General features: G+C 41.4%; 1 protein-coding gene across 4 annotated transcripts in view; it reads right to left on the reverse strand.

Moving 5' to 3' along the window:
• Nucleotides 1–12490, reverse strand: part of Galk2 (galactokinase 2) — a 123886-nt gene that overhangs the window by 86415 nt on the left and 24981 nt on the right. For all 4 annotated transcript variants that reach the window (XM_051183494.1, XM_051183493.1, XM_051183496.1 and 1 more), the window contains one exon: nt 9736–9882. In XM_051183494.1, coding sequence (XP_051039451.1) covers nt 9736–9882 — 147 coding nt within the window. The remainder of the gene's footprint in view (nt 1–9735; nt 9883–12490) is intronic.

Consider the following 12490-nt stretch of genomic DNA (forward strand, 5'->3'; position numbering starts at 1 on the left):
GCTAAATAGTATTCCCCTAAAGTATTCATTATGTTTGCTTTATCCACATGTCTGTTGCTGGATACAACAGCTATAACATGGCTGTTGTAAATAGTGTTACAATTCATAGATAATGTAAGTGTCTCTACTGAATGCTGCCGTCAGCTATACAGGGGCCTGCCTTAGCTGGGTTCCTATTTCTGTGAAGAGACTCACTCACGGTTTCAGAAGTTCAGTCCATCAACACCATGGCAGGGGAGCATGACAGCATGCAGGCAGACATGTTGCTGGAGAAGTAGGTGAGAGTCCTACATCTTGCAGGCAACAGGAAGTCAACTGAGACACTGGGAAGTATCCCAAGCATAGGAAACCGCAAAGCCTGGCCCCACAGTGACAAATTTCCTCCATACTCACTCCAAAAAAGCCACACCTCCTAATAGTGTCTATGAAATTAGGGGGCAGGGGTTACATTTCAACCACCACATAGTCTATCTGGATCATAAGATCACTCTATTTTCACCTTTTTTTTGAGGGACCTCCAAAGTTATTTCCACAGCACTATGCTAATTTACATCCCCACCACAAGCACTAAGGGCTTTTTCTTTGTCCCATCCTCACAAGCATTTGTGGTTTGATGGGCATTTCCTGGATGAATGAGGATGTATGTACCTTTTAAAGATACCTGCGTGAGGAAAACAAATCTACGTTTACATCCTGAAGTGTCCACATCCTGCAGAGTGCTAAGACACTAGGTGTCAACAGAGAAGACATAGGCATTGCTACACAACCTCTTTTTCTGTTTGATGTATAGAAAAACTGTGTGGTTTCAGCCTACAATCCACACCATCAGAAACACTAGGAAACAAGGAGGACCCTAAGAGAGACACACATGGTCCTACAGAGAAGGGGAAAGGGACAAGATCTCCAAAGCAAACTGGGAGCATGGGGAAAGGGGAGAGGAAGTTAAGAGGAAGAGGAGGGGAGAGGTGGACATGATTGAGTTGGGAGAAGAATAGAGGAGAGCAAGAAAAGAGATACCATAATAGAGGAAGGAGCCATTATACATTTAAAAGAGAAATCTGGCACTGTGGAAATGTCTAGAGACCTACAAAGATGACCCCAACTAAGAATCTAAGCAATAGTGGAGAGGCTACATTAAATGCCATTCCCAGATAATGAGATTGATGACTACCTTATATACCATCCTAGAGCCTTTATCCAGTAGCTGATGGAAGCAGACGCAGACACACACAGCTAAACATTGAGCCAAACTACTAGAATCCTGTTGCAAAGAGGGAGGTGTGATGAGCAAAGACCAGGCTGGATAAACTCACAGAAACAGCTGACTGAACAACAGGGAGCTTATGAACCCAGTCTGATGGCTGGGAAACCAGCATAGGACCAACCCAGACTCCCTGAATGTGGGTGTTAGTTAGGAGGACTGGGCAGTCTATGGGGCCTCTGGTAGTGGATCAGTATTTATGCCTAGTGTACGAATGGATTTTGGGAGCCCATTCCCCATACAGGGATATTCTCTCAGCCTAGACACATGGGAGAGGGCCTAGGTCCTGCTCCAAATGATATGATAGACTTTGAAGATCCCCCATGGAGCAGCAAAGGAATGGGATGGGATGGGAGTTGGAGGAGACAGGGGAGGAGGGGAGGGAGAAGGAACTGGGATTGACATGTAAAACAAGTTTGTTTCAAACTAAAAAAAAGAAAAAGGAAAAAAGAAAAAACTGTGGTTTTCCTCCTACTTCTGTGGTGCCCCCACAGATGAAACTTTACTCTTTTTCTAACACTGCAGGAAATTGGAGGTTCTGAGCTAAGGAACAATGCATTATAATCTTCCCCATTTAAAATAATAATAATTCACTCCAGTTTAATGCCTTTGCATAGAACATCTGGGTTTCTGGAATGGACTACTGTCATCAATGGGAGATGCCTGTGTTCTCTCCAGTCCTTGCACCTAAAGCTCCTTTTAGATTTAGCCATGTCCCGATGTCCCAGTTCTCAATGTCTAGCATTGATGCACTGAGTCCCATGTGTCTTTTTCCAGTTTCTTTCTGCTCTTGGTCATTCAGGCCATCCATTGCTTCTCTTCCTTTTCATGCTGTTCATTTCTCCTTCCTATACTTTCACCAATGGTGATACACACACAATCTAAAGGAACAGACGAAGCATGAGGCTGAGAACAGAAGCCTCCAGCTGTCACGCTTCTCCGCAGTGCCTCCAGGCAATTGCTTTCTCCTCTGCTCACGCTTCAAAGAACAAATGACTGGACTGTTTAATCCAAACTTTTTTTTTTTAGACAGGGTCTCACTATGTAGCTTGGCCTGGCCTGGAACTCTCTATATAAACCAGGCTGGCCTCAAACACATTATTCCGCCTGCCTCTGTCTGCCTAGTGCTGGGGTTAAAGATGTGTGCCACCAAGTCCAGCCACGTCAGCTTAAACTCTCTCTATTGCTTTCCTAGCACAAGAAATGAGAATTTAGCCCTCTTTCCTTTCCCATTACCCTTCCCACCTTTCTCAATGATGTTATGGCAAAAATCTTGATTAAAACGTATTCCTTATGTCAATTATTGAGATTACTGTTTATGTGGACACCAAATACTTTGAAAATAATCTTGCATGTCTAGCTTTTTTGTTTTTCTTGTATTTAATAACTGCCTAATACCCTCATTTGCCTAGCACTGTATATCCACACGAGCCTCATCAAGCTCTTCACCAGCTCTGTAAAATCTCTCAGCCCACTTTTACATGTGGTTAAGTTAGATTACTTGTTTTTAAAGGTTAACATGTTACAGTTTTATTTCTTCCAGTCCCACTTTTAATTTGTTCTGTGCTGGTTCTGATCCGCCAGATGACATGAGTGCTGGGCAGGACTATTGTCCTTCCTGGATTTTTGTTTCCTAGTTCCCATGCCATCTTCTTTCTTGGTTTGCTCCCTGGAGTAGGTAATATCCCCCCAGCTTTTGTGTGTTACAGGTTAAAAGTGTTTTATTCTATTTTCACAGCTGATTATATCATTTAAACAGGCAGTCAAAGTTAAAAGTCATTGACATTTGTAAAATATTGCTGTATTTCCTAGTATCTTCCAACACCCATTTTGAGGAATATTTCCACCCCTGATCCTTCAACTATAACACCTTCACTTTCTTACTATTCTTTTTTTTTCCTTATTTTATATATCTATCCCAGTTCCCTCTCCCTCCTTCCCTCTCTCCCTCCCTCCCATGAAACCGACCACCTTCCCATCCCACCCACCCCAACCCCCAACAAAATCTGTCAAGTCATTTGGAATAAGGACTAGGACTTGTCTCCTGCCTCTAGGCTAAGGGAGTATCCCTCCATGGGGAATGTGCTCCCAGAGTCCTTTCATGCACCAAGGATGCATCCTGGTCCCACTGTCAGAGGTCCCTTAGACTGCCCAGAACTTCTAACTGAGACCCATGTTCAGGAGGTCTGAGTCGGTCCAAAGCCGGTTTCCCAGCTATCAGTCTGGGGGCCCATTAGCTCCTCCTTGTTCAGGTTACCTGTCTCTGTGGGTTTCTGTAGCCTGGTCTTGACCCCTTTTCTTACTCCTCCCTCTCTGTATCTAGATTCCAGTTTGGCTCTGTGTTTACCTGTGGGTGTCTGATTCTGTTTCCATCAGCTACTAGATGAGGGCTCCATGATGGCATACACGTTAGTCATCACTCTCATTAGCAGGGAAGGGCATTTAAGGTAGTCTTTCCACTGTTGCTCAGGTTGTTAGTTGGGGTTATCCTTGAAGGTCTCTGGACATTCTGGACATTTCTCTAGAATTGGTTTTCTCTTCAAACCTATAATGGCTCCCTCTATGATGGTATTTCTCTCTCTCTTTTTTTTCTCTCTCTCATCTGTTAATCCCCCCGACTCACATGTTGTCCTTTCCTCCCCTTCTCTTTCTCCTAACTCCCTCTCCACTCACTGCCCCCCCAACTCCCAATATGCTCAGGAGATCTTGTTCCTTTCCCCTTCTGTGAGGGACCTTGTATGAATCTCTCAGGGTCCTCCTTGTATCCTAGTTTCTCTGGCGGTGTGAATTATAGGCTGGTGATCCTTTGCTCTATGTCTAAAATCCATATATGAGTGAGTACATACCATGTTCCTCTTTTTGTGACTGGGTTACCTCACTCAGGATGGTTTCTTCAAGTTCCATCCATTTGCCTGCGAATTTCAAGATTCCATTGTTTTGGGGGAAATAGTATTACTACTTTCACTGTTTCTTCTAAGGAGTTGAAATTTTCTGGAATTGATTCATAAATATTCTTATTTTTCACTCAATTATCCATTCCTTTCTTTTTCCTATGTTAACAGATAATTTTTCCAATCCTTGTATTTGATTTTTCTATGTTAGCGATTTCATTTTCCATATCTGAAAGTTTTTATCATCTGCTCTTTAATCATGCACTGGTCAGACTTAGAACACATGCTTCTTCCTTCTCAGCATCATCGGTCCTATTAATTCCTGCATTCTCTCTGTTTTGTTCTGTATGCTTCATTTTAGACATTTCCTTCCAAAACCAGACTATTCTCTGATGTTTTATTATAGTTCAGAGGGAGTCAGTAGCACATAAAGCTTTGAACATCACTTGTAACAAGGTCACATTGCATGTCATGGGTCATGTTGGAGAACTGTCACAACAGGGTTCACTGAGTTCCCTCTGAGGACACTCTGGCCCTCCTGGTAAGGTGTGACTTTACAAGGCTGCCAGTGTGCTAGAGCCAAGCTGAGCACAGGGAACTAGACATTTCACTGTTCAGAAGCAAACTACCCTTTAATTTCCCAGCTATCAAATCCATTTCCTGCCTTGCCTTTCTCAGTGGTCAGTGTCCTTAAATCCAGAAGTCTCTGTGTTTCTCCAGGGACTGTTACATGTGAGGTGGGATGGTCCCAGGTAAGACAGAGCTTCAAGGGTCTAACTAGTCCTCAGAAAGAACACTCCCCACATCACCCCACCCTGTCATTCTACCCTGTTTTCTTCCTGTCCTTCCCTGAGACTGTGGGATGAGTCAGCTTGCTTCTATCTATGTCTGCTCCCGTGGCACTTAGCTTTGACCTTTCTTCATTCTGCTAAGTCATACACCATTCTCCCATCCACTTTCCATCTTGAGTTTTGTGGTTTCAGGTTTATCAAAGACAGTTTTATTTATGTTTCCTAATCTTCCCTGCTTCAGAAAAGAAGACTGAGTACAGGATGGAGAAGGAAGGCATACATGTGTCTTTATTCTGACATCTTGAAATCAGGAAAAAGAATGCCTTCCCTTTTCCCTAACTACTTTGCTATGCTGCCTGCTTTGCTGCCACCTATCACCGCCGTTCATCAGTTCTGCTCTTGGGAATATAGATGTCAATAGCCATTATTTTACTAGCTTCCACCCAGAAACCTTCAGTTTATTAATGATTAATAACTTCCATGCCTACATGCAGTGAGTGCAGCTAAACGGCATTTTCAATGTGAAATAACTGGAAAGGTTTCAGTCACCAATGCCTGTGGATCCTAGTATCCCTAGGAACGCATTGCTCATCCTTATCTCTGTCCCCAGCCCCTGCAGTCCCACAGTACTCTCTGTCCCCTGCAGATGGACAGCTCCCTCACTCACATGCACTCTGTCATTTCCATCCATGTTACCCTGTTATTCTCTTGTTGCTAGACTTCAACAGCACTGCCACAAAGCTGCTCCTTCACCAAAGAGCTCTTCCTAGACCATTCCCCAGACCTGGTACATCTACAAATACCGCTTTATTAAACTCACTCTGGTCCTATTCTGTGCACCATCTGTTTCTTACTAGAACACAAATAAAATGGAAGAGTGTGAACTATCTCATATTTACAATCACCTGACTTCTTGTGCTTCTGATGTCATAAAAGCTACATGTATAGTTGGTACTTAAAGATTCTGAGAAATTATGCTTTTCCTTTCAATCAAGATTCTGTCTCACTTCAGCAAGGGAACAAAACAACAACCAAACCTCTCTTTATAATTATGCTTCCCTAGAAAATATAAATATGGTCAGGACGGCTTAGACTATCAGGTAGAGTCAGAGCACATGTGTTGTTCCCTCTATAGGAAAAGCACTGGACTCAGATAAAAATATATACATCTGTCCCCCACGGAAGGCCTCACCCTCCCTGGAGAGCAGAAGGGGGATGGGATGGGGGAGGTTGATAGGGGGAATGGGAAGATGGGAGGGAGAGGGAATTGGGATTAATATGTAAAATAAGATTGTTTCTAATTTAAATTTTAAAAGGTGAAATATACATACATACATATATATATGTATATATATATCTTTTATTTTTTAATTGGGGAAATAAAGACAGTTAAGTTTAATTCTAAAAGCTCAAGTGTTTCTTTTTCTTTTATCTATTTTTGCTTTTCCCTTAGACATTTATATCAAGGGTCAGAGAAGTACAGAAAAAGAATAAGCTTTACACTCCTCCCATTAAAAATAAAAAAAAAAAAAAATAGTGAAGTTCTTAACCTCAGCTCCCTCTAGATGATAGAGCCTTCCCATCTCTGTACGAACTGACAGACTTTTATAGCAATGAACCTTTCCCCTACCTCCCACAGAACCTGCAACCCATTCCCAATATGTGACATGGAAACTCCTCGAGCCTTACCTTCTTGGCCTCCTGACAGCAGCTTACAAGCCTGCCTGCCACTCACTTCACAAAGGATCATCCTCCTTGTCTTTGCTGTCTCTCCTTTCTGGCTTCCCTACCTCTCAGACTACTCTTCGGTCTCCACTGTGCACATGGCTCACTCACTTTGTCCTCTCTACCTTTCTACCTACAATGCCTGTCTTACCCCCTCCAGAGACTTCAAAGGTCAATAAAAGATGGACACTGGGATCCGGCCAGTATGCCAGCCAGAAGAATGGGAGTCTGGGGACAGCCTAAGATACCCTGTCTCAAAAACTAGACTTAGTTATATAACTTTTTTAAAAATGACTTCTGGAGATATTGTTTAACAGCTGAGACATTCTGTATGCCTAGGTTCCTCATGTTCAACACTTGGCTTCATCTCAGACCACAGTGCCATCTAGATCCCTACTCCAAGGCACCACACACAGCCAGAAACTTGAAAATAAAAATCTTTGACTTTGTTGTCCTCTATCCTCACACCCAGTCAATGCTCACACCCTACTGACTCTGTCCAAGATGGACCTTAAGCCAAATATCCAATTCCTTCCATTCTCACCGCTACTCCTACATACTAAACCATCTCTTCATTGCTAATATGTTACTTTCAACTTTATAATACTGCCATTATGATCTTTCTAAGATACAGATATAATCATGTTATACCCTCTTCCTAAAAGTAAACCCAGAAGTTGTTTCCCACTACTATCTAGATGAAGCTCAAATTATTCCACATCTTAGCATTTGGACTCCAATATGATCCAGTTACTATAGGTTCCAACCACAATGAGCGTCTTTTAGTTTCTCAAACTCCCCAAGATTATTTTACTTCCCTTGTGTTCCTTTCATCTGCTAACATGATTATCTGACATAGTTAATCTTCATACTCCCTGTCTTCCTTTCTTCAAAAAAAAAAAAAAAATGCAGAGTAGTATAGGCTGGGTGTGGTGGCACATGATCTCAAGAGCACTCACACTCTCTCTCTCTCTCTCTCTCTCTCACACACACACACACACACACACACACACACACACACACATACACACACCTTTAATCCCAGCACTTGGGAAACAGAGCCAGATGGATCTCTGAGTTCAAGGCCTGCCTGACCAATACAGTGAGCTCTAGGATAGTCAGGGCTACATAGACACTCTATCAAAAAAGGAAGTAGCATTTACTTCACCCATTGACCTACAGTCTGGGAAGTCCAACATTAAGGACTCCGTCTTGTGATGGTACTGTCAGTTATTTCTAGGCTAACCTCTTAAGCCTTTAAGTCCTTGGTGTCTTGGCTTAGATGTGCTCTCTGAATCTAGGTTGCACTTGCCCCTCTTCTCAACCATGTCACATTCTCTTATAGTTGCTCTTTATCTGTATCTTTTAAAACCATCAGCATAGTGAAGATCATATCTATTTATTTCATCCATGCTACAGTATTTCCCAGCACAAAGTTGTCACTTTGTAATGTTTAAATGTTGTAGTTTAGATATGAAATGCACCACCCCCCCCCCACACTTGTATGCTGAAGGCTTTGGTGCCCAGCTGATGGCTGGCACTTTAGAGAAGAGACTGGATCATGAGGGTACTGACAAGATCAACAGACTAATGTATTAACTAGATTGTTAGTTCGTAGCTGAATGAGCTTTCAGGAGCTGGTGCCTGGTAGAGGAAATGACTCACTGGGAGCATGAAGGATGAAGGGCTACAGCTCATCACCAATCTTCCCCCCCCCCCCCCATGTCTATTATGAACAGCTTTGCTTTATCCTGCCCTTGTGCCCCATATTCTGCCATACACAGACCTACAGCAATGTGAACTGTGAACTGAAACCACAGAAACTGAGCTAAATGTGTCTTTTATCACTTAATCTGTTCATCTTGGGTTTTTGTTTGTTTGTTTGTTTTGTTTTGTTTTGTTTTTTTTGGTTTGTTTTGTTTTGTAACAACTAGCACACTAAAATAAATGATTACTAAACTAGGCCAGAGAAGGCATAGTTGACATATAAATTTTTCTTTCTCTTCTTAAATAATGCAGCAGTAAACAAGCTAACTTTTCCATGAAACAAGTCTGTTCATAGTAAGGGAATTCTAAATCTTTGTTTTCTTCTTTGTTTAAACACACTTTTCACAAACTAAGAATACGGCTAGCTTTCTCTTGATCTGCCTAATGTTACTCTGTTCCTTAACCACCTATGAACTTCAGTTTACATGTGCTGGTTTAAAACAGTGGTTCTCAACCTGTGGGTTATGAACCCTTTGAGGTAACAAATCAGATATCCTGCATATTCAATATTTACATTATGATTCATAGCAGTAGCAAAATTACAGTTATGAAGTAGAAACAAAAATTATTTTTTATAGTTAAGGTCACAATATGAGGAACTGTATTTAAGAGTCACAGCATTGAGAAGCTTGAGGACCACTGATTTAGAAGAACCTGCAATAACCTTTCACTTGAAGCAGAATACCAAAGTACTCATTAAATCTTAGTGCACCTGCTCTGAACTGCAAAACCAGAGATTTTCACAAACTTGAAAAGATGTTCTAGCCTCAGGTAGGATTCAAGTTTCCTTAAGATACGCTTCCCCTTTGAAGGGATATTTTTGGAATTTATTTCTGTGACTAAACTACTGATATTAGGTATTAACAGACATGCTTTTGGTTCCTTTTTTGCCTATTCTCTATGCTTTCTGCCCACTGCCTGTCAATACTTAAGGTTTTAAGTAAAGAAAAACAAAAAACAATCCAGGCAGAGCCATGAGGCCTAAAATATCTTGCTCTGAATGTATCTTGTCAATGAGAAGATTTTCTTTAAAATGACAAACTTCTTACTCAAGCTCCATATACAATCCAAGAGAAGCTCACTACATCTCTGCTACCTAGCTGTCTGGAGACTATCAGAAACCCTACAGTGACCAACCTCAGACAGAATATGTTAGATTACAATACTTGCTCACAGATGTTAGCTTTTCCTTTCTGGTTAGGGCAGGTTTTCAGCCAGCATCAAGGAAGACATTCATTCTGACTTTGTAGTGCAGAGGCTATCTTGGAGGTTTGATGAGGTCAGCATCACAAGTACTTACCTTGGATAGACTCATTCCCAGCACTGTGAGAGTCACTAGCCCAGCACAGCAGACCAGAGCACTGGAGCTGGAGAGGCCTGAACCTGGGGGGATATTTCCATCTACCAGGCAGTTCATTCCAGTCAGCTTACTAAGACCAAAGTGTTCCTAAGAAAGAAAGAGCAACATAGCAAAAGTCATTTCAGTGTTGGATTCCAGATGCAGTAGAAACTTCCATCATTCCACAGAGGGAAGAAGTCTACCATGGACAACACACTGTGGTAGGAACCAGTATAAGTCAACAGAGTGGTTTAATGGCACTTGCCCACAGGATGAGGCAATCTGAAGACTTTTCATTTTTTTTCAACAAAAAGTTACTGATTCACTTCCTAAACTGCCTTGAATGGTTTTTCTTTGAGTATCAACTGATTTGAACAAAAATAGAAAAACTATAAAGCAGTCAGAATTCAAGTTGCCCAGCAAGGCAAGGTAAGGCAAGAACTCTCCAGTCACCAGGTTGAGCTTTAACCTGCCACCAACAGCAGCTGTTTCCTGGGGGTTTGGCCCCAGAAGGCCTTAGGAGGCCCTCTGAAGAGAAGAATCTCCAACTCTATCAACTCCATTTTCATAGAGAAAAACTTAAGCACTGGGAGGTTAAGAGACCTTTCCAGAGGTCACACAAAGAACTCTGGGAGACACAAGTCTCTGAGACTCCCAAAATCACTGGGGAGTGAGACCCAACACTGAGTTCCAGTTGAGGACTTCACCGCTGTGGAAGCTGGGGCCAGCAGTGTCTCTACCACTAAGCGTCTGTCAGTTATATGAAGAAACTCAAGAGTTTTTACTGGAGTTATTGATAGAATTTGGCCATCTAGTAGCTTTAAGGACAGCCAGATTAGAATTTAGGTGTAAATGATATAGAAGGCCCCCAAAGGAGGCAGGGAGATTTTCTACAAATAGGAAAGCCTGACTAAAGCAAACTCTAGATTAAAGGCAGAAATTTCTAATATACTTAAACTGACATGTAAAAACCAGATTTGGGGTGATACCATATGGTAATCTTTGTTTAGGATTAAAAATAAACCCAGCACTCCCTCCTATTCACTAAAAACATGGCCTTCTTCAGAAACTTCTCAAATAATTCAAGACCAAAGTATGAGAAACTATTACATTACCTAATTATGCATTTCATCATACATACTCTTCTAGGGAGAGATTTCAATAGGCAAGTTAGCCTAGCCAAAGGAAAAACAAAACACTGCAAATAAGGACAAGATTCGTCCTCAATTTTTTGTCCTTTTTTCTTCCTTGGCAGAAGTCATGCGCCAAAAAGACAAGAGTCAGATGTGCTTCCTGACTCCAAGTCATCCTAAACTCTCCTTCCAGAAACACAAACAAATTCTACACTGAAGACGTGCTGCTGCCAACGCCCCTCCACACAGAACATCAGGCAGTCCGCTTAAAAGCAGCAGTCCCTGGAGAACTCTATACATTCAACCATAAGTATCCACAGTGGCTTGAGTGTGACTCATACTTACAAACTTAGCACACAATGTTTAAGTTCAAAAGTCACAGTGGATTGAAAAACACAGACGGGTTGTGCCAAATACTGTAATAGCTCTATCCCAAAAGGATAACATGTTCAATTGCACATAAACAGATTATCCCTTGGATCTTTCTAGTATCTTAATTTGAAGGTTTCTGGACTGGCTAACATTGAAATTACTTTCCTTCCAAAAGTTCATTGTGCAAACCTATGTTTTTGCACAGAAGTTGTCAAACCAAAGAGGAAGGCTTTAAGCCCTTAAAAGGATCCAAAACAATACAAGAAAACATATGTAGAGATAGATAGATAGATACATAGATAGGTAGGTAGATAGATAGATAGATAGATAGATAGATAGATAGATAGATAGATAGATAGATAGATACATCACTTTACCATATGGTACAAAAAGGCATGTTGTTTCAAGGAAGGTCAAATTGCATTTGTCTGACCAATGCTTCCAAATACTCTGCCTTCTAATTCCCACTAATGTGGATGACAATCCAGATGATTTGAAGATTTAAAACAGGCCAATAACTTTTCCCAGAAGTCATTACCAAGTGTCTGGAAAAAAGACACATTCTCAAAAAATAAATGCTACACTCTTAGGCCAGACCTCCATGACAGCAGCACAGAACTACACATCCCAAGTTACTATGTCACTGAGTCCTAAGCTTCTCGGGACAGTTTTGGATAGGACTTCCAGGCCACTTGGATCACAAGCTCTCAAAAAAATAAACAAAACAGAAAAACATGCTTACTCGTTTTCTTTTGATTCATAAAGACAAAATGTCTATTTCTTAATATCATTTATCAATGATGATACAAGAGTCACTATAGCTGAAATAATTGAGTGGATTTAAATTTAAAAATAAAGCTAAGGAGCTGGAGAGTTGACTGAGTGGTTAAGAGCATTTGTTGCTCTTACAGAGGAGGAGCTGGGTTCCATTCCAAGCATCACATGGAGGCTCACAACAGCCTGTAACTCCAGTCCCAGGGGAGCTGACACCTCTTCTGGGTTCTGTGGGCACCAGGCATGCATGTGGTGCAGTGACATACATGCAGACAAAGCACTCACACATAAAAATAAACAGATATCTTTTTAATTGTTAAAAAATAAAATTAACACAGAAAGAAACATAAGAGTGGTTCTGAAAACAGCAAGCACTGGTTTTCTGTTTGTGCTGTATGCATTCTTACTCATGAGAAAAAGTGCAAATGTTCCACCGT

The sequence above is a fragment of the Phodopus roborovskii genome, unplaced genomic scaffold (genome assembly GCF_943737965.1).
Source record: "Phodopus roborovskii unplaced genomic scaffold, PHOROB, whole genome shotgun sequence".
In the NCBI taxonomy this organism is placed as follows: Eukaryota; Metazoa; Chordata; class Mammalia; order Rodentia; family Cricetidae; genus Phodopus; species Phodopus roborovskii.